General features: G+C 42.4%; 2 protein-coding genes across 4 annotated transcripts in view; both read right to left on the reverse strand.

Annotated features, from left to right (window-relative positions):
- Window positions 1–3,896: 3,896 nt before the first annotated feature.
- ADGRF4 (adhesion G protein-coupled receptor F4) lies at window positions 3,897–16,630 on the reverse strand. Of its 3 annotated transcripts, XM_064706881.1 has the most exons (10): window positions 16,528–16,630; window positions 15,258–15,477; window positions 11,964–12,065; window positions 11,559–11,595; window positions 11,246–11,406; window positions 9,996–10,253; window positions 7,947–9,311; window positions 7,035–7,076; window positions 6,897–6,956; window positions 3,897–4,709 (listed from the first exon to the last, which is right to left on the reverse strand). In XM_064706881.1, the coding sequence occupies exons 3-10, from the start codon at window positions 12,039–12,041 to the stop codon at window positions 4,704–4,706; spliced, it is 2,007 nt and encodes a 668-aa protein (XP_064562951.1). In that variant the 5' UTR covers window positions 12,042–12,065; window positions 15,258–15,477; window positions 16,528–16,630; the 3' UTR covers window positions 3,897–4,703. The 3 variants fall into 3 exon arrangements, with proteins under 3 accessions (XP_064562951.1, XP_064562950.1, XP_064562953.1); XM_064706880.1 differs by lacking the exon at window positions 16,528–16,630 and having other exon boundaries at window positions 15,258–15,621; XM_064706883.1 differs by lacking the exons at window positions 15,258–15,477; window positions 16,528–16,630 and adding an exon at window positions 13,981–13,995.
- A 1,168-nt stretch (window positions 16,631–17,798) lies between these two features.
- CD2AP (CD2 associated protein) overlaps window positions 17,799–21,418 on the reverse strand; it is a 76,208-nt gene continuing 72,588 nt past the window's right edge. Inside the window, exons 17-18 of the mRNA XM_064707819.1 lie at window positions 21,069–21,132; window positions 17,799–19,897 (exon numbers count right to left, since the gene is read on the reverse strand). Coding sequence (XP_064563889.1) covers window positions 19,856–19,897; window positions 21,069–21,132 — 106 coding nt within the window. The 3' untranslated portion in view covers window positions 17,799–19,855. The remainder of the gene's footprint in view (window positions 19,898–21,068; window positions 21,133–21,418) is intronic.

Genomic DNA, 21,418 nt, shown 5'->3' on the forward strand with positions numbered 1-21,418 from the left:
GAGCTTGGCAGTTCGTTTTAAAAGAAATTTTAGTGCTAATCAGCACACTTCAAAGTCAGCCTTCAAGTCTTATCTTCAATAGATCTTTTGACAGAGCCTGACACACATTACACTCCAGGAGCTCTACAGCTTATTGATAAAGAAGTTAAAATCCTCTGTTCCAGTGCCCCATCCCTGCTCTGCGCTTGAGGCACAGCAGATAACCAGGGGATTTCTGCTGCACCTCTCCAGCTGCACAGATGAATCCCCCAGGCTCTCTGCAATGAGCAGGGATTAAGATAACATTTTATAATAATGCAGGAGAAATCCAGGCTGTCCCAGGGCTCCCAACCCAGCCATCTCAGCAATGTGGGAGATTTTCAGCTGCAACACAACAGAAACAAGGATTGCAGGAGTAACTGTCATTATCCAGGAAAAAAATGGATAATTTACTGTGGGAACAGCAGAAAGGCACAGAGCAGGGTGAGGCATCTGATGGGATTTAAACAGGCCAGGAGTACCCCAAGCCCAGTTCTGCTCTTTTGTAATACAAAAAGCCAGGATGAAATATTTACATCAGCGGGCATAAACACTCTGTGAGCAAGGATGTGGGCCAAAGACAATACTAATGGGCAGCAGGGTGTATTAAAAGGGTTGGCATCAGTGCAGGTATACTGAAAGAAGTGCCCCAGCTTCTTTTTCCAGAGAGCTCTGCCTGGAGATGGCCACTGTAACCCCAGAAATTCCCATTTGGCTGCTGCTATCAATACTGCAGTGGGAAGGACAGCCTGGGACAGGGATCAAGTGTTGAGGGCACCAGGGACCATTTCACAGGCTGGGGATCTGCTTTCATACCACTGCACAAAACCCAGGAACTGGTGTTTTCTGAAAGCTTGTTTAGCAGCACCAGGGTAAGGAAAACTCACTGCTTCTCAAAACACTCACTCCTCTATTAGCTTACCCTTCTTAAACAAGGATATTTAAAGCCAAATTCTAGCTAAATATAGCTCCATCTTCCAACAGCCCAGTAATTGCAACAGTCTGTCTGTTCCCTGCCCAGAGGTGCTGCAGCATGAATAGGAATTACGTGATAAAACTCAACTTGCACTGCCCAAGGCTTGGAATGATCTTGCTAATCAATCCATTGTTCAACACTTAATCCTCAAATAGCCCAAAGAGATGATTTATTACTGGTCTCAACCTGAAACAAAAGTACCCAAAGGGTACACATACGTCTTTCATGGGGGTTCAAGAGCTACAATTAAAGATTGATGCTTAAGTAAGCAAGAGAGCACAGGGCTTTTAAAGTTTAACACTGCTGAGCAGATAAAAGCACCATTCCACTGACTGTCTGCAGTTAAGTAAATAAATAGACCTCAGATTATGTTTTCCAGTTGTGAAAAAGAACGGCCTTAGCACATGACTGCAGTAATTAGTGACAGATGAACTATTTTTGTCAGATCAGAAGGGACATGCACCTTTTCCCAAAGCCCCAGGGTGTCACTGGAGCCAGGCTGGGTTTTGGATGCAAGGGGAACTGAGGGGCCTGAAGGAACACCCAGTGTCCAGGCACATCTGATCTGAAACTCACATGGCATGTAAACATGTTCACAAGCTTTACACCATTGGAAAGGCTTCTCTGCTGTGTCCAGGTGGAAGTTACTGAAGAAGAACATCTCCAACCACAGTGTTCAGAGAAAAACCATGGAAATATTTCATTACATTAAAATCAAACAGAGAAGTTAAAATTGTAAACAACTGCAATGGCATTTTACAGAATCACAGAATGGGTCAAGTTGGATGGGACCACATTGGGGTCATCTGGTCCAACATTCCTGCTCACGCATCATCCCACAGGACACTGCACAGGATTGTATCCAGATGGTTCTGGAATATCTCCAGTGAGGGAGACTCCACAGCCTCTCTGAACTTGAGGAAGAACTTTGCTCACTCACTGCACAGCAAAGTTCTTCCCCAAGTTCAGCTGGAACTTCTATCAAGTTCAGCTAATACAGATAGATAAGCTACAGGTTACAGATACAGATAAGATACAGGTTCAGCTGGAACCAGTATCAATTTGATATTGTGCCCCCCTCAAGAGAATGAAAATAAAAATAATCTGCTTCATAATACAGAATATGTTAGAAACTGTAAACTACATAATCAGCATTGCCCTGCCTGCAGGACACAAATGGGACATCTGACCTGGGGGGCAGGGAAGGGGAATACTGGTGAATTTAGCATTTTGACCTCATGGCATTCACAGATATCTGTGCCAAGAATACATTCCCATGATGCTGTTGGCCTAAACAAAACCACTGAAATGGGCCAGAGAAGGAGGCAGTGCTACCAAGGGGCCCTTTCCTGGGACACATCCACCAGGGATTTTAGGAGCATCCTCCCAGTGGGGCAGGAGGTGAATAGTGCTGCATGTCCCAAATTGTGCTTTCCCCCTGAAATGAGACTGAACTCGGGAAGGATGTGGCCCTGCAGACCCTGTTTTTGTGACCACACAGCCAGTGCTGTAAGCCATGGAGGGAAATGGGATGTGCAGTGAATTGTGACACCCTGGCAGGGAGGGCACTGGGGGATTTCAGGGCTCACCACTTTGGCAGCCAGGGTGGAACAGCTCCAACCCAGCTCCTGCACATCAAGGAGTCCAACTGTCCCACACAACACTGACCTTATTAAGCTGTTGCTACACAGGTAATTTGTGAAACTGGCAGAATTCCAGCTCTGGTGGTTCCCTCTCCTCAGCTGCAATTAAAGCTGGGCTGTCAGCCCATGGCATTCAGAAAAACACCAGTTTACAGCCCATGAAGGACAGCTACAGCTTTCACCCCTCAAATATATTTATTCACTTAATGCTCCTGCACAGTTTTAAAAATTAAAAATAGAAGTTCAGTGCTCCTCCTCATCTTGGACCATGAACTGATTCTCTGTAAAACTTCCCCACCCCTGTTATTTTTAAATACCTAAATGACCATAAATCACAGGGGGAAATACTGATATGTGCCAGGTGCTGAAAATAAGCACCATGCTTCAAACACCCTTTGATAAACAGCAGATGAAACAGATTCCTTTCTCAGTGCTTTTGCTGGGGCAGGCTCCTGCTGAATTTCCTGAATTCTGGAAGGGGTCTGTATAATAAAAGAAGCCTTACCCAAGATGATCTATAAATTCCACTGTTTAACAGACTGGTTTAACATGCACATGTGAGAGGAGGCCAGATGCTGGGCTATGTTAAGTTTGCTTAAATTTTCAGGTTCCAAAAAAAAATAAATCCAATAATTTCATTAATAAAATGACACCAAGAAGCAGACCTTGGGGTAATGGTCTTTAAAATTTGTTACAGCAGCCGACAGACCCAATTTTACCTCTATTTGAATAAAGCTCTCCAGCATGAATATGGGCTATGTGAAAAGAGCAGGGATGGACTCCTGTAACAAGATCAGTCTACGAGGAAAGAAGAGAGGAGAGGAAGCAGCAGAGTCCTGAGGATAAGAAATGTCCCATGGCCCAGGCTCAGCTCTGCCCTCCAGACCCTCCTCAGCTTCTCCCACCAGAATATCTGGCTGTGGGTTTTCCATGCCAGGGCATTTTTGTCCCTCTTCAATAGCGGCTTGTTGATGACATTAAACTCTGTTATTTTGCGTATATCTTCTATATTTCAAACGTATGTGAAGTCACATGGGTTTAAGTAATTTCTGACTTGAGGTAGTACTACAGGGCATGTATCTACATTTTTGGTAGAGAAGGATGAGTACCACTTGTTAGAAACAATGACAAAACTTCAACTTTATTTTCATTTGAAACCATCAATTTATCCTGACAGGAGTCAATAATGCTTCTATCAAGGTCTTCATTGGAAAGGGTGTCTCAGAACAAGGACAGATTTTCTGTCCAGACACCCCATCTCCCATGCAGAAATAATCTCCTTTGCTAGAACATTGCACAGGAGATCTCCATCATTTGATTCAGCTCTGCTTGCTTTCCCACACCTGATTATTTGCAGAGTCCTCTCTCTTGTTCATCTCTGTCATTGTCTTGCAGGACAGGAAAAAGAATGAAAATTCTGTCCTGACAGATCAGAAAAGGGCTTTGTACAATTCCTCTGACACATAAGTACAAGTACTGAGATGGAGACAACACATATTGGGAGGGAGAGAACAATGTTTCTGCAATGCAGAAACAGAGTTGTCCATCAGTCTGGGAGGACAAATGGAAATGATGAATACAGTAGCAACAAATAGAACCAGCTTTGCCCAAAAGACAACCAAAATCAGCTAGATAATGCTCAACATTTGTACATCACATGAAAAATTAAATAATTTTAGAACAGCTCCACGTACTGTACAGCTCCTTATTGCACTGCCAAAAAAAGAAAAAAGAAATAAAAGAAAAGAAGAAAGAATTGAAGCACTGAAATGGCAAACAAGGACAAATCCTCCTCACAGCAGTTTTCACAAAGGTGAGAAACAAGCTTTGTGTTTCAGCCTGTTTCCTCCAAGGGCTGCAGCAACACTGATCGTTTCCTTCTCCTGACAGCAGGTTCAGGGCCTTTTCTCTTCTGGTTTTCATGATGCTTCCTGTGGTTGTGCTCCCAGACAGGGCTGTCCATGCTCTGAGCTGGTCAGGCTCTTCAGCTCCCCTCAAACAGCATCTCTGCAAGAAGTGCTCCTTTTCTTCTCGCTGCTCAAATCCATTGAAGACAAGAGCCACTGCTAGGACTAGGGGGGAAAACAATCAGGTCAGATTACAAGTATCATCTGTGGAGGTGTAAGGTCCATTTCAAACAGGAGGTGCCTCAGCATCCTTGAGAAACAGGACAAGATGGTCACCTTAAAATGTGACCCACAGCAAAGGCTGCTGCAGGTCTGAGGAAGCTCAGAGACTTCACTGAAGGCAGAGTCTGCATCACCCTTCCAGTGTTTTACAGTGACCCCTGAACCCCCAGATGCACAGTCCCACTTTGGGCCCCTCAGCTCAGGAAGGACATTGAGGGGCTGGAGCGTGTCCAGGAAAGGGAATGGAGCTGGGGAAGGCTCTGGAGCACAGGTCTGAGGAGCAGCAGCTGAGGGAGCTGGGAAAGGGGCTCAGCCTGGGGAAAAGGAGGCTCAGGGGGAACCTTCTGGCTCTGCACAGCTCCTGACAGGAGGGGACAGCCAGGTGGGGTCAGGCTCTTTTCTCATGTAACAAGCAACAGGACAAAAGGAAATGGCCTCAACTTCTGCCAGGGGGATTTAGATTGGATATTAGGAACAATTCACTCAACTAAAGAGTCATCAACCGTTGGAACAGGCTGCCCAGGGCCGTGGTAGACCCACCATGAAGTCCCTCGAGGTATTTAAAAGTCACATAGGTGTGACCCTTGGGGACATGATTTAATGGTGGGTTTGGCAGCACTGGGTTCATGGTTGAACTTGACCTCAGAGGTCTTTTCCAACCTAAACAATCCCATGATTCTGAAGCTCTCTGAAACAAGACTTTTTTTTTTTTTTTAAACAATCATCTCAGGTGTGACAAACTTCTCCAGCTCTAATGAATCAAACTCCAAGTTTACAAAATTGGATGACTCACACCTTTCCCCTCTGTTATGCCACAATAAACACCTACACATGGTTTATTCCACCCAGGTGAGTGACAACATCAACCCAAACTCCCAGGCACACACAGCCATAGTTTCCACATCAAGTTTTGCCCGGTGAGATCACTCAATATTTTTATCAAATGTTGCTGAGTCATGGGATTAGTGACATTTCCATCTGTTGTTTCCAGACTATTATATTGATGGTGTCTTGAGAGAATTTTATCTTTCAAATTTTTAATCCTGATGTAACGCCTGACAAGATGTGAAATATCTTTATTGGATCTTCCTGGATCTATAAAAGAACTGTAATCTCAAAGTTGCACAGTCTCTCCTGCCCCAAATGACCCATTTCAGAGAGGAGGAACAGTTGCCTGAACCCCTCTATTTTCCCCTCATAAGCCACATACACATTTAAACACAGAGTGACTGGAAGACCTTCTGCAGCTTTCAATACAAGGATCGTAACTGAGTAATAGACTGGAGAAAAAGCAACGAAATTATTTTTCCCATGTCCAAACTGTACTGACACAGTTTCTTTTGGCAGACAGCAAAACACTGCAGGTAATTCTTGGGACACTGTGTGAAACCACTAAGACTTGGTACCAAAAGAAATCTCAGGACAACAGACAAAAGTTTTCCTGTAGAGATAGGAAACACCAGCTGAGTGATGTCAACACTTCAGTTCTGCCAAAGTTTTGTAGGAAGCTGCTAAAACACAGTTTGTTTCCTTAAGGTTGAATTGCTTTAATGAATTGTTCTGATTTCTGAAAGAACCTCAAGCTCTCATGAGTGCACATCAATTAGCACCAAAGACATTGGCTGGGCTCTGAGTGGTTTCCATCCCTCAGATGAAAGCAGAACAATCCTCTGACATCCTAAAGCAGCCCTGCTGACATACAGATCCATATTTTTGTGAAGGCAGCAAACAGGTCATTATATTGGGATTTCTGATTCCTAATTCTGTTCCTTCGTTATTCAGTGACCTTAAAGTAAATCTAATATGAGGAAAAAAGTTACTATGAATGTCTACCAAAAGGGCTTTGACATCTGCAGGTGAAGAGACTGGTTAAAAATACCACTTTTAACTTGTAACCACAGCAGTAGGTAATGAAAGAGTCACAAAAATCTATCAATTGCCACTTCTGATCTTTAGAACCTTAATATCCTGAGCAGACTATTGAGATACCTGTATGTCCTTCAGCAAGAATTTACATTTGAAAAATGTTACATGGTGTAAGATGTAGTGGATGGTTCCATTCTTCCAACATACAAATCAGGTTTGTAAATTGGTAAATTAGCCATTAACAGGAAAATAAATAGCCTTTACCTTTTCTAGACCCCACTTCCGCCTTGATGAAAAGCAGTTCATCCTTAATGCTTCTCTTGTCTGCAGATTAAATAAATAATATTAAAGGGACCAGTTTCTCAAGGTGTAGAAAATGTTCATATAATCCAGAATAAGTACCTTTCTGTCCAGAAGTGTCCCAAACAACAGGATGAAGAATCCCTAAGAAATTGCAAAACCAGTTAACAAAATCAGCATAACCACGTGATATTTCTTAAGTGTTTCTAGATGTCTTTTCATTAAGGAGAGATCTAATCACCTGTGATTCAGCTAACAGCAAAGCACAAAATGGGTTTATCCACCCAGGGCTCTCTGGGAACAGCAGGAATGGATATAACCTGTGTTAATCCTGACTATGAACTGGACTGATAGGTAACAAACCAGGACTTTCTCAGCCCACTCAGTGCAGCCTGATCTCCTGCCTGAAGAGCTAAGGCAGACTGGGTGTGCAGCAATGCATCAGGTAACACTGGGTGTTTTTGCTGATGAGTTAATCAAAACCATGGAATCAGCTGTGGAATGGAATGGGTTGGAATTGACCTTAAAGGACATCCAACTCCAACCCTCTGACACAGGCAGGAACACCTTCCACTACCCCAGGTTACTCAGAGCCCCATCCAGCCTGGTCTTGAACATTCCCAGGGATGGGGCATCCACAGCTTCTCTGGGAAACCTGGGCCAGTGCCATCTTCACCGGAAGGGAGAATTTTCTGAGTAATTGTTAATTGATAAGGATCAGACATCTTTGCAGTTATGGACATTAACTGGTGTATTTTACATCTAACAGAAATTAATAATGGGATTATTTCTTCATCCCACTTCCAACCAGACCAGTTTGTCCCATGACCCATCTGCACCTAGAACACCAGCCCGGGATGCTTCGTGCGTGTGCCATGGGAAAGCACCGGGTGGAAGGGAGAGCTGAGTTCCTGCTTTTCACACACATCTGCTGCAGCCCCTCTTTGATCTGATACCTTTATGCCAGGCTCAAGGTCTGAGCACCCATAGTGCTCCCAGTGTCCCAGAGCTCACCTGGAAGGCGTTCAGCAGCGCAAACACGACGTGGAAGGCCAGAGAGCGGCTGTCGATGATTGTGGCTAACCCAAAGCCCCAGGTGAGGCCCAGCAGAGGCGTCAGAAGGGCAACGTTTTTGCTGACTCGGATCATGCTGCTCAAATCTTGTGACTTGCAGCCTTCTCCAAGGGAGGATCTCCCAGTCTTCACCACAACCACGACTACCACAATGAGATTCATCACAATGATGCTCAGCGCAGGTACAACAAAAGCCAAAAGGGCTTTTGTCTCATACCAATTGAGCCAGCAAGCTCCACTCCTTAAATACCCATTTTTTGGTTCAGTAATAGCAACGGTGAGGACAGATATGACCAAAGGACATCCATATCCAATGGAGAATGCTGCAACTAAGAACACAGATCTTGTTATCTTAAAAAAAATTAATAATAATCCATAGAGAATTAAGAGGCCCAGGGTAAACATCCAAAAAAACAGGGCAAGATAGAAAAAGTGAAGGAAAAAAGTGGCTGCCACACACAGCTGGTAGTTCAGGGCTGCATTGTGCACAATGGCTGCCAGGATGAACAGGACATCAGCGACGAGAAGCGAGGTGGCGATGTTGACCAAGCAGAAGTGGCGCATGTAGGTGATTTCAGTTTTGGTGACATGCTGCCACACCACGGCCTCGATGACGAGGCAGAGGACCAGGCTGAGAATGGAGAGCCCCAGGCCCACCCGTGTGATGTAGTCCAGCAGGGAGCTCCGCGGCACGGCCGGGGCCATCAGGATGGAGAAGGCTCCGTAGGTGCGGCGCCGGTGGGCGCAGACGCAAACCACGGCGCTGGCGTTGTGCGCGCGCACCTGGCACGCCCGCGGGTCCCAGCGCCGCTCGGCCGAGTGCCACCCCACGCACTGAGCCCCCACCTGCTCCAGCTTGTTCAGCTTCTCAAAGGTGAGCAAAACGCTCTGGAGCTCCTCTGGCAGCGACACCGACAGCACCATCCCGTTCACAACAGCAGGGTCCGGCCGCTTCGTCTCCAGGATGGCTCCGAGCGTTGGAAATGCAACACTGATGGCTTTGGAAGCCCTGGGCAACCTCAGCAGCTCCTGCTCTGGAATCACCACGTGGCCAGTAATATTGCCTGTGCTGTTGAACTCCATGGAAAAGTCAAAGCTCTTTCCTGAAGTGTTTCTGTGTATGCTGTAGCCTTTGGTAGCGATGAAGGGCTCCTGGATACTTTCTGACCCATTTCTTAGAAGAAGTTTCCCAGCAAATAAATTCACCGAGTCCAGTAATATTGAACCAGCATTTCTGTCCTTCACAAAAGCCCAGTTGGAAATGATGGAGCTATTCAGAATATGGTTTGCTATCCTGCTGTAGCTCTGAAACAACCAAGCAAAATAGAAATTGTTTTCTATTAGAAGAAACCAAATATTATTCTCCTGGCAGTGCCTCCAAAAAGGCTCATTTAATTCATGAGTGATTTCTATAAAAGGAATAATCCTTTTGACAATGAATATATTCCCATGACCCAACCCAGTCAAACCCAAACATCTCATTACTAGAATTGTCCCATCCTCTTCATATCCTCCATCAAAAGGTGATTAGAGAAGTAAATATAAAGCAAAAAGGACAGCCTAGTTCTATTCCAGATGCTGACCCACAGTGGAGGTCTGATTTTTACCCCCCTTTCTGTATTTCTTCCCCTGCTCTCGGATCTCTGAGTTCATCAGGCAAAGATCTCAGCTGTGTTGTACAAGGCTGCCTTCCCTACAGTGTCATACTTTAGAAAGTAATTCTTCCTTGTACTGGTAGCCCATGCCTATAACAGCAGATCTAAAAACCTTTGGTTTTAAAGACATTTAACTCCACAATCTATTTTCATCACACATGAATAAGTAAAAAAGTTTCTCTGCTAACAAATATTCCACTCTGGAAACTCTTTCCAGGTGATCTCCATGTGATCTGCAGCCAGCACTTTATTGGACAATGGCCATAAGGACAAAATACTTGTGGATGCTCCGTAAAGCTCAGAAGCACCTCTCAAAGCCAATAAAAGTAAATACCTGCATTTTTCCTCTAGTGACATTCTCTGATAGCAGCAGGGAAATCTTCTTTAGCAATTCCACTATATCAGCAATGTTTCCTGGGATGGCTGGTGAAGACAGGATATCTGGGATGATGCATGAAAAATCAGCTTGGCAGCTATGATTCCCAGCACCAAAATGTTTTGCTCCATCTCCAAGCTTCCCAGGCCCTAGCTTTCCTCCTCCTAAAAAAGGAAGATGTCCTCCAGAGCATGGGAGTTCACTTTGGGATATCCTCTAGAGGGAGGAAAAAGGTTTGAGAAAATTAATGAAAAGAATGAAAATGAAGACACAGCTACAACTAGGCAAGACATGCAGTGCTGGGTGTGCAGGGAAGGTGCCAGATGGACTGAAACCCAGGATCAAAGATCACCTGAGAAGAATATCATGGTTTTACTACACACATGAAGGAAGGGGCAAGAACTAAATGCAGTGTCTTATTCTTGAAGTGACTTGATTAAGGATTTTGCAGCAGATGAGAATTTGTCATAAATCATCTGATTATTACACACTTTAGTGTTGTTCTTTTCGCAGTTTCAACCTACTGTGTTCTTATCTTGGTTTAGATCCACGTGAGGAACACCAGCCAAGTGAACAAGGCAACTTCATTTCTGAATTATGTTTCCACACAAGAATCCCCCAAATTTATTTCCTTTCACCTGATTTGAGATTGTGAAAGAACTAGAGCAAAGTCTGATGAGGAGTGGCTGCGGGATCTGTGAATGTTCAGTCTGGAAAAAAGGAGGCTCAAGGGGGACCACATCACTCTTTACAACTACCTAAAATGAGGTAATAGTGAGGTGGGGGTCAGCCCTTCTCACAGGTAACAAGTGATAGGACAAGAGGCCATGGTCTCCAGTGACATCAAGAGAGGTTTAGATATTAGGAAAAGTTTCTGAAAGGGTGGTCAGGCATTGGAACAGACTGCCCAGGAAAGTGGTGGAATCACAATTCCTGGACATGCTCAAAAAAGGTGTGGAGGTGGCACTTGGGGAGGTGGTTCAGCAGTGAAATGGGGCTGCTGGACTAATGGCTTCACTCAATGATCTTAGAGGCCTTTTCCAACCTAAACAGGTCTTTGATTCCATGAAGTCAGAGCCTGTTATCAAAGTATTCTGTGTTTTAGGATCCCATCTCCCTTTGCTCAAGACTGAAAGTGCATGGAAGGAGGGTGTCTGTCTTCCCAAGAAGTTACAAGCATAGAGCAAGGTGCCCAACAGCATCCTCACCTGAAAAAGGGACTGAACATCCAGGCTTGCACAAGCATCTGACAGCATCTGCCACTTTCTGTCCTCACAGACAAAGCTTGTCTCCCCATGGAAGGAGGGAGAGCAAGGCTGAATACAAATTGCTCCATTATCTTGGCAGGGAATGAGATTTATACAGGCATCTGGAAAATAAACCAAGCATACACTGTTACAAGGTGAAAGACAGCATACCATGGTCTGTGATGCATCAGAGGTGTGAAGTATTGATAACTGATAACATCTCACAAAGATGGGCTCACAAACATCTCACAAAGCATTACCCAGGGCACTGTACCTTGCTCATAACCAGTCTTTGATTCGTTACCAAGAACCTGCAAAATAAGAAGTGGAACATCGAGTCAATGTTCACATAAATAAGTAAAAGATGAGTCCTTGGTACAAACCAGAAGGGGTTTCAGGAGGAAAATAGTCCTTTTGAGGTCCAGAGAGCAGAGCTTGTGGCCCTTTGCTCAGACAGACCAACTGAGATTTCTCTACTTAAAGTCTGCCTCTATATATGAAGCCTTCAGTTGGACCCTGCTGCTGAGGTGACACTCTGAGCTCATGCACAGATCTCAGATGAGAAAGTTGTTTATGATGAGGGTGGTGAGACACTGGAACAGGCTGTGGCTGCCCCATCCCTGGAAGTGTTCAAGGTCACTTGATGAGGATTTGAACAGCCTGGTCAAGTGAAACTTACCCTGGGAGTGGTGTATGGCATGGCCAGGAAGAAGTGTGCAGCCCAAAAGAGCAGGCAGTAGATCACCCTTACATCCATCACCACTCATTTGCTGATTTCCTCCTGGAATAAAGATGTTAAAGAAGTTTAGACATCTCTGTTTCCACTTTTTGAACGCAGTTTTATTATTACTAGTAAAAAAGCAGCTAAACCTATGCCAGAGACTGTCCTTACTGGGCTTGCAAGGTGATTTTCAGGCATTCATAATTCAGTTCCTTTACTGAATGACTTGTGAGCCCTTCCTTTAAAAAAAAAAAATCTGTTCAATGCTGTAAACTGCAATCTGGAGAGCTTATTAAAGCCTCTCAGCCTGTGGGTCCCTTCTGAAGTGGTTTAAGACAGGTCTCATCTCCACTGGGTTCAATGCTCTGCTCTCCTTGGGCAGTTCCTGCCATGTTAGTAGCAAATGTGGGCACTCAGGGCCCTGAAATCAAACTGTGATAAACAAGGGCCAGAGTGAAGAGTTATTTCCTTTGCAGAAGAATTCAGACCTCTATTCCCTCCATGAAATTTCCCACAGTCCTTAATAAAAGCTAAACATCCTGGGATGCAACTTGTTACAAGAATATTTGTTAGAGAAAAATAACCCAGCAAAGGGAATGAAGGAAAAACAACATGATACATCAAATCTCATTATTAGATGCTAGACATGTCCAAGGCAAAAACAACAGCTGCTGTGGGCTCAGAAGAACTGAGACACTGATCTTCTATCACCACAAGTAAAAGTAGAAAAATTTAATTAAAAAAATAATCAAAAATAAAATACATAAAAGTTAGTGAGCTAAACCACTAAAGCAAGAACTGTGACAAAACAGGATGACAGCTTGATCTCAAGAGAAGGCAACATGAAAAACCTTATCAAATTATCATGCCTTGAGAGGAGTCCCTCAATTTTCCCCCTGACACATACTGATCAGCACAAATGATGCTGATCAGAAGCAGAAGGGGTCCTGCACTGGGAGAGCAGAGATGTGTTTTCCCATCCAGAGGCTCCAGGCTCTCCCATCTGACAGCATCAAAGGCCCAGGCACACAGCTGGCTGCCCCTTTCATCTCTGATGTTTGTCCACCATGTTATGATTTCAGATTTTTAGGGTTTATTACCTAATCATGAAATTACCATGAAAGAGTTCAACTAATGCACTGAATTTCTTAGGTAGCTCTTAAGGAGAATCTCATGCCAGTCTCTGAATTCAGCTGTTAATATGAAAAACATTTTCTGGGTTAAAAGCTAGCAGCCACCAGCTCTTCTAAGGAAATAAAATAGATCAGGCAAAACAAAGCAGAATATTGGGATCAATATTGCTAAAGAAGGGGAGGTGGCTGGGAAACACCTACAGGTTTGGGGTGAAAGGCTGCACCGAATTCCTTTCTGATTTCTGCAGTCATTAAATGCTTATTGCCAATTCCATTTCACAGCTCGGAATCCTTGAGCTCATCGTGCCTCACTAATTAATTCACATTCATTTTGTATTTAATCACGGGTGGAACCCCACCTAGGGCTGTTACCTCTGAGTGAGGCAGAAATCTGGGACATCTCCAAGAATGCCGGGCTCACCGAGACACCGGCCCCTGCCAGCAGTGGAACATGGAGCTCGCTCGGCTGCATTGTTTGACTCATCCTGGAAACCACCCAGTCCCAGCACTGCGGCAGCCTGCCAAGGCAACCACTGTGCAGCTGGAGAAACTCAGGGCAAAACAAGCAAGACAGCAGCAACTCACTGTTACTTCAGGGAAAAACATGGGAATAGTGGCACTGGGCCACATGAAAGCATAAACAGAGAGAGGATGATTTGTCTCTTATCATAAACTATCTACTGCCAATAATCCCTGCCTTTTTAAGAAGCTGTAAGCATGATACTCCTCTGTTCCAGAGGTTTCTGCTCCAACCATGTACCAGGACACAGGTACATGAGCAGCTGAGGAGTCAATACCCTCCCATGTGAAAAGGACTTTCCAGTAAGGGAACACTTCCACACCCAGCTCAGGAGATTGTCACCAGAAATCCTCCTTCTCCAGTTCAGTCCAAAGCCCTCCACAGAAGGGAAAGAGCAAGGAGAGACTGGATGGGCAGAGGCTACAAGAGAGCAAAGAGTCTCTTAAAACAGAAAAAAAAACAAAAAACAAACAAAAAAAAAAAAAACCAAACCAAAAAAAAAAAAAAAAACAAAAAAACCAAAAAAAAAAACCAAAACCAATCATGAATTTAGAAAGTAATCCCTATGTTGGTTACTGCCCACAGCCTTATCTTCAAATCCCTTACTCTGACCCCTGTTGGTGTAAAATTGAAGTATCTTGTAAAGGTCTATAGAACTATCTTCCTTTCCTCTACCCCAATCATATTAATGCAGATTTTAACTACTGGCAGGATGCACTGCACAGCAGTCTGGCCCCACATGGACACAGCAAACAGAGGGATCTGTCCAAACAATGACAACTGTGGGAGTTACACCCTGCCCAGTGCTGGACCCAAAGTCTCTGTCCAAAAGGTCCTTCATCATCTGGAGTCACCTCTCTCCCCTGTCCACTGCTCCAGAAAATAATCTACAGCTAATTTACAGGAAAAGGTGTCCTGCACAAAAAAATTACAAGCACACTTTTTATAAAATTAAGATTTATACTGACTTTGCAATAATTTGCTAGAGAAATATATTTTTCCAAACACTACAAACTCGTAACTTCAACATTTATCAGAATTATTAAACCAGTTATTACAGAACCTAATCTATTGGTTTTAGGGCTTGAATGGCCACATGGCTTGCTTAAAACTCAATAAGCCACCCTAACATGATAACCTGCCATTGCTACCAAGCAAGTGAAGGCTGCAGCAGGAGGCTTTAGTGTTCACATGGTCATCCAAGGATGAAAAGTAAAGCTCTTAATTCTTCAGAACACTGTCAGTTGTATTTTCAAAGGAAACATAGTTGGAAAGTGTAGTTTTAAGTGAAGCAAGTTCTAAGAGGATAGTAATCTTTATATGTAGCCATAAGAAAACTCCAAATTTTCCTTAAAATGATAACACTGATTAGAGACCACTTACAAAACTACAAGAAAAAAAAAACACCAGAGGTTAATTAAAATATCTAGTTATTTTCACAGATATAAAGACAACATAAAAATAAGGAAAGAAGTGCAAAGTAAAGACAGCCTTAGCAATTAAATGCATTTTAGATTATGAATGAACTAATTTCACAGACCACTGGTAATTCTCCAGCAGCTCTAATGAGCAGCTCTTATTTTCTGTGGAAATACTCACTGTTTTCAGAAGTCTGGGCAATACTGTGAGCAAAGTTAACCCAGCCAGGGATCCCCAAGGTCTCAGACGTGACTCTCTAACCACTCATCTGCTGCCATGCTGCCCCAGTCTCACCCAGCCCTGCCTGGGTGCCCCGACTCATTTGGAGTTTTCCCATGAAGAAATAATGTTGGGCAGCAGCTGCTTCTTTTCTTGCCTGACTGGATTAAGGCTGAGGAACCTGCAGATGAAGGTATTGCACTGCAAAATGACAAAACACCTTACAAACACACCCACAAATCTGCCAGATTGCCACCTCTGCCAGGAGTCCACAGGGATGAGTCACACCTGTGGGGTTGGTGCCTTTCCTCTGGGTGCAGGAGGCAGCTCTGCTCTCCTGTATTTCATAGATTCAAGGAATGGTTTGGGTTGGAAGGGACCTTAAAGAGGATCCAGTTCCAGCCCCCTGCCATGGGCAGGGACACCCTCCACTCTCCCAGGGTGCTTTAAGCCCCCTCCAACCTGTTCATGAGCAGTTCCAGGGATGGGACATCTACAGCTTCTCTGAACAACAATCTCTTAAAGACTTCAAAACACTAATGATCAAAATCTGGTCAAGTTAATGCATTATCCTTCATAAATGCAAGAGCACACTATTGACAGCACCTGGTGCAGCTAAAAACCTCAAAGGGCAAATAATAACATTTTTTTCAGGGCTATCCCATCATAAAGGGTGACAGTTATCAGCTGAACCTTGTGCCATGGTCACTGCTGGCTCTTGAAATATCACCTCACCTCCAAGAGCCAGATTTCCAATAGCCAGAAATGTACAGCAAGTAGTTTATCACTACAGAAGAGCAGTTCCTAACACTCCTTCACACAGGACTGACTTGGAAGATCTCTGGTCACTGATTTAAAGACAGGTATTATTTACTGTTCTGCTTTGATACAGCCAGCCTCACATCAGGATCCAGTAGGAATTTAGCCAGGCACATTCAAGCACAGCCAACAGAACCCACTTGGGAAGGTGAAATTACTTGTACTTGATACAATACAGAGACCAATTAGAAAAATATTTTAAAGTAAGAAAGGCTAAAAACCAAATCATGTCAAGGTATGGACAGGTTTCAGAAGGCTTCTTGCCCATGTCTTGGAGCTGTGCTTCTACACACTCCCTGCACCTTTACTGTGATGGCAAAACGGAATGGCCCTTGATTCTCAACACCCCCTCGACATCAAGATTTCTCTGAAGGACACAAAGCCCACCATCCTGCAGCCCTCAGACACCCACACACTTCTCCCAGAAGGAAGCTGGGTCAGTCTGGGCTCCCAGGGGGCCTGGAAAGAGACTGAAACCATGACTCCCAGCAAAGAGGCACTCCAAACCCTGACCCCAGCAGCATCAGTCTGATGCTTTAAAAGCTGGTTGGGGTTGTTTGCATTCCTCAGGCACATGCAGGGAGGGGTTTGTCTTCTCAGCTCTTGCAAAATCCAATTACCCAAGATCTGCAACCAGCTGTGCTCATCAGCTGCTTTCTCAGAGATCAGAAACATCTCAGGTAACTTTTAGAGCAGCCAAAAGGCAGCTGTGTGAACCTGGGCTTACTATTTCCTTTGGAAAGAGGTAACAACAGACTTGTGCTATCTTAGTGAATACAGGGTATTTATTTAAAAGTTCAACAGATACTTTGCTATACATTTCAAACCTTGCAATAATCACAGGTTTCCATCAGAAATTCACTTCCATGAATACTAATGAAAAAAAATAATCTTTGTGGAAGAAAATCAAGTAAGTACACCTGTAATTTTGCTTTTTTAAACCATACCTTCTGTACTACCAAAAGATTTTTAGAGAATCTTAAGATTAAATGAAAACCTGGCAGTTTAAAAATGCCCTTCTGCTGTTTCATTTCCCTCTTCCATATCCCTATTAAACATGCCCTACCCTCAGTTTTCAGTTCTTCACTATATACTTAAGTAGGGATTCAAACATGCATTTATCCATGTTACTGACTGGCAGTAGGATCTTAAATAAAGCCTTTGAAGATGCACAGTAAGGTCAGCTCAATACCAGCCAAGAGGAAAAAATGGGGGGAATGAATAGATCCTGAAAAGTTAAAAATGCCCAGTTACATTTGCAAAGGAAAACAGCTTTCCAACTGTGAGGATCCTAAACCACCCTGATAGTCAGGAGCCAGAGCATCCCAGTGAGATAATGGAAATCTGAAAACTTTAAAGGGGTCTGTTATAAATACTTTGCTTCCACCCCCTACACTCCTCCTTGGAAAGAATTTAAGGGCATACAAAACAATCCTGAACAGAATTGAGCAGATGCCTGAAGAGGTTTTTATACTCATTTTATTTGCTGAGTTTGGATAGCATGCATCATTTTACAGCACCGGTAGACAAGTCAGTGAAGCACACTGCTCTTAGGAACTTGTACTGTGGAATGTCTCAAAACCATTACCCTCTCCCCCTCCACTCCAGTATGTAACACTAGCTGAAGACAAGACGGACACACATCAGGGCAACTTCCTCATGGCTACAAATACTCATAGCAGCGACTTTTAAAGGAAGGTTTATTAAATCAAGTCATTGCACTTGGGTCATTTATTGCTATAGCAAACAAAGGCCATTATATAACAAACACCTCTCATTTGTGGCTTTAGCTGATTGTCTTGTTCTGTTCATCCTCTGCAAGCTCACACACAGGCACAATTTTTGCAGAGCAACCCCTTCCAGAATTTGTTTCATGCTCCGATCACAGTGAAGAGCTTGTATAACAAAACTGGGTTCTCCATTAGGCTCAATTCTTGTTTTGCATCACCTGCTCTACAGGCATGAATTCCAGGCAAGAGTTTAGTGTCTGATGACAGCACATGATTCCTCACAACTCATTTGTGATGCACTTGAGCAATTCAAGGTTAAAAGCATTAAGAGTGAATCAGCTTACTACCATTTTGACTAGCAAATATTACTCCATACCTGCATAGTGTATCGATCAGGTTTCAATGAGATTTCATGAACTATTTGAATCAGTAATGGACAAACATTCCCCAATTAACCTTTTGATATTTGGATTTTATGACACAAACTGTGGAAGAATCCCATAGTGTGGGATTACTCTCAAGAAGTAACACTTCTATGTCACTTGAACAGTGACATACTGAATAATTACTATATTTATGACTACTCCCATGAAGAGAAGCTGAATTACTTTCTTTTATTGCTGAAGCTGCCAAACTATGAGGCACGTTTTTGTCTTTTAAGTTATAGCAGACCTAAAGGAGATGAGCTGATTAACAGAACTAATGAATTTGACTGGCTTTCTAAAGCTGTATGTATTTTAATTCTTTAATCAGACAAACATGGCAATAAATACCATTGTCTCCAATCACTTTGCATATTATTTGTGTATTATTCTGGTGCAAGTTTTGAGCCCAGGGGTTAAAGATAATGGTAATCCACAAGATCTCAACCTCTTTTCCATGAAGTAAAGACACCATCTTGGACACCAGCACAATGATGTCAAAGCAATTGTTCCAATCACTTATTAAAATACAAAGATGTTACTAAGTTTAGAGGTACGCAATATACTGAGAAAGTTTATGGCATAAATATATAAATATTGAGAGCTTTTGAGAGTATCAAAGTTCCAAAGGGATTTATTTGGAGATATATTATAAACAAAACCTGACTATTGTAAAAACAAATCAAGATGCATACTTGAACCACTAGAAAGGCTGATGACTTCAGAAACACAGAAGTACAGATGCTGTGACTTAAGGTTTACTCTTTCATGCTCTACACTGTAATATTTTAGGCACAACAGGTTGAGTTGAAACTGGACTCTTGCTGTTTCTGTATTCCTTGCATTTTGTGGTTTAACAGTTAATTTTGTCATGATTTCACAATTAAGTCTTAAATCCCTTTTTAATCCAATAGTGCAAGTGACAAACCGTTCTGCTGAGCTACTGGAATTAGATCATTCAATCTTTCTACAATGCATAGGAGTTTCACTTGCTTCATTGCACTAACAAATTCCTATCTCATTATTCATACTATGCTGTTCAAAAGTTAAGTATTCTCACTGCAGACAGGCACAACAGCATAACCCTGGGTAAGACTGCCAAAATTATACAAATATTATATATTCCCTTTTGCATGTAGGGGAAAAGTAGTGACTACAATTACAACACAGTCATTCCGTCCCTTCCAACAGACTATTTTACAGATTAGTTGCAAAGACAGATTACCCTATTTATAGTATAGATCTCTTTAAAAATTAAGCTACAGGTATTCAATAAAAATCTATTAAGAATTCCCTCTCCTCTCTATACAGATTCAGTAGTATTTTCAAGCAAACCAAAAAAATAAGGTCTGCAATTCCAGCACAGTAAGAAATAAGGCCTCTTTTATATTGGCAAAAAAATTACACCATTATTCTTTTTTGTTTTCTTATCTCTCTGAATATAAGACTATATTCCTTTTTTTTTATTATATTTTTTCTTTAAGACTGTAGAACACCAGAGCATCCATTATAATGAAATAAGAGTCAGTTCTCCTTGTGTTCAGCTTTGAATTCCTGGTGAATTAAAAACATTGAGTCCATAGCTGTCTCATGTAGACATCACTGCTTTCTTCAATTTTTCTATTTCAAGCTGAAAAAACAAACATTTTGAAAACAAAGTCATTATTAAAGTAGCTATAAAATCTTCAGAGCTCCCACCAAAGTTATAAGCTTTACGTTTCAAAGACACTTAGGTATTACACCATAGAAGCATTTAACAGTACAGTATTTAAAGCTGATTTTGTACCACTATATTGCTAAAAGAACAGGAATTTAAAATAATTTAAAATGTGACTACAGTACTGGTATAATCTTTTTAAAATCTAAAAAAAATCTTATTGATTAATCAGTTTATCTGGATAAACTCTCTCTGAAAAAATAAGTCAAAGCTAGGTTATGCAATCACCTGACAGGTCCCCATGTAATGCTGCACCATCATCTGAGAGCAGCTTTCTAGAACAGCCTTTCATGCACAACACTGCCTGGATTAATTTGTATTTCTTGACATGGACTTAGAGGACACCTGGAGTTACATCCTCTTCATCTCTACTGCATACTTAAGGCACCTTCACTGATTGCTTTAGAGTCGCATTAAAGAGACTCACCAGAAGTTTCTCTCATGTGTTTCAAGTAGCTTAGTAGCCAGCAAGATGTACCATTTCACAAGTAAAATGCCCCTTTTCAGTACCAGACTGAAATAATGTCCTAGAATGAGCTCATCCTATTAACTACCTAATGGCATCATATTGCACTGTAGGTAGTGTTCTTCATCAGTAAATTGAGGAGTGGCATTCATTCATCAGGAATTTTTTCGGATGCATTCTGTTCTTTTGGCAAATCATCTATACTTAATATTTAAATAATTAATCAAAATAAAGAGAAGTTTACGTTTGTTTTTCTTTTGATTTCTTAAATTAAATAGGTCTTTCAATCTTATAAATGCAAAGTATTAACTGTGTCTCCTGGAAGTTGTCCAGTTAGACATATTTCTAGAATAGAGAAGAACCCAACAGCACTAAATTGAACTGCCACCCCAACCCCTACACTGATTGTTACAAATAATATTCCAGAAAAAGAAAGCTGAACTTGGATCTTCTCTATACATCCAAATGCCTCATGAGGCATTAATTCAATCACAAAATAAAACAGCAAAACAAAAAGAGACTGAGCAGGTTTGTCAAGGCTTTCCTGTGGCATCAAATCCCAGAACAAAGCCTACAAAGCCCTGAACTCCCCATGCCCTCCCAGAGTGCTAACATTACCTCCAGATTGCTTCGCAACAGCTTCTCTTCTTCCAAGTCCTTCTTTAGTTTTTCCAGTTCTCTCCTAAAAGGAGTTAGGATAGAAACAGAATTGAGAAGGGGGAAAAAGAAACTTCACATTACTGAGGACAGGATGCAGAGGCCTTGTTTATATTTTACAAATGGGATTCACAAAACAAGGCACATGCCCACCAGTGAATTGTTACTCACATCTGTTGGACCACAAATTTCCGCCATCACTCAACACTTCTTACCTACTGCTATTCACCTATCCCAAATTCTTAATCCAAATTTTAAGAGGCTACTTAAATGTTTGTGCTGTTATTTAATATTTAAAGTTTAATTCAAGC

This window comes from Zonotrichia leucophrys, chromosome 3 (assembly GCF_028769735.1).
Source record: "Zonotrichia leucophrys gambelii isolate GWCS_2022_RI chromosome 3, RI_Zleu_2.0, whole genome shotgun sequence".
NCBI classification, from domain to species: Eukaryota; Metazoa; Chordata; class Aves; order Passeriformes; family Passerellidae; genus Zonotrichia; species Zonotrichia leucophrys.

Coding starts and splice junctions, on each gene's coding strand:
- ADGRF4 (XM_064706881.1), bottom strand. CDS start 12,041: ATGGATGTAAGGGTGATCTACTGCCTGCTCTTTTGGGCTGCACACTTC. Junction 11,407..11,558: donor AAAGACTGGTTATGAGCAAG/GTACAGTGCCCT, acceptor TTTATTTTCCAG/ATGCCTGTATAAATCTCATT. Junction 10,254..11,245: donor ATGTTCAGTCCCTTTTTCAG/GTGAGGATGCTG, acceptor TCCTCCCTCTAG/AGGATATCCCAAAGTGAACT.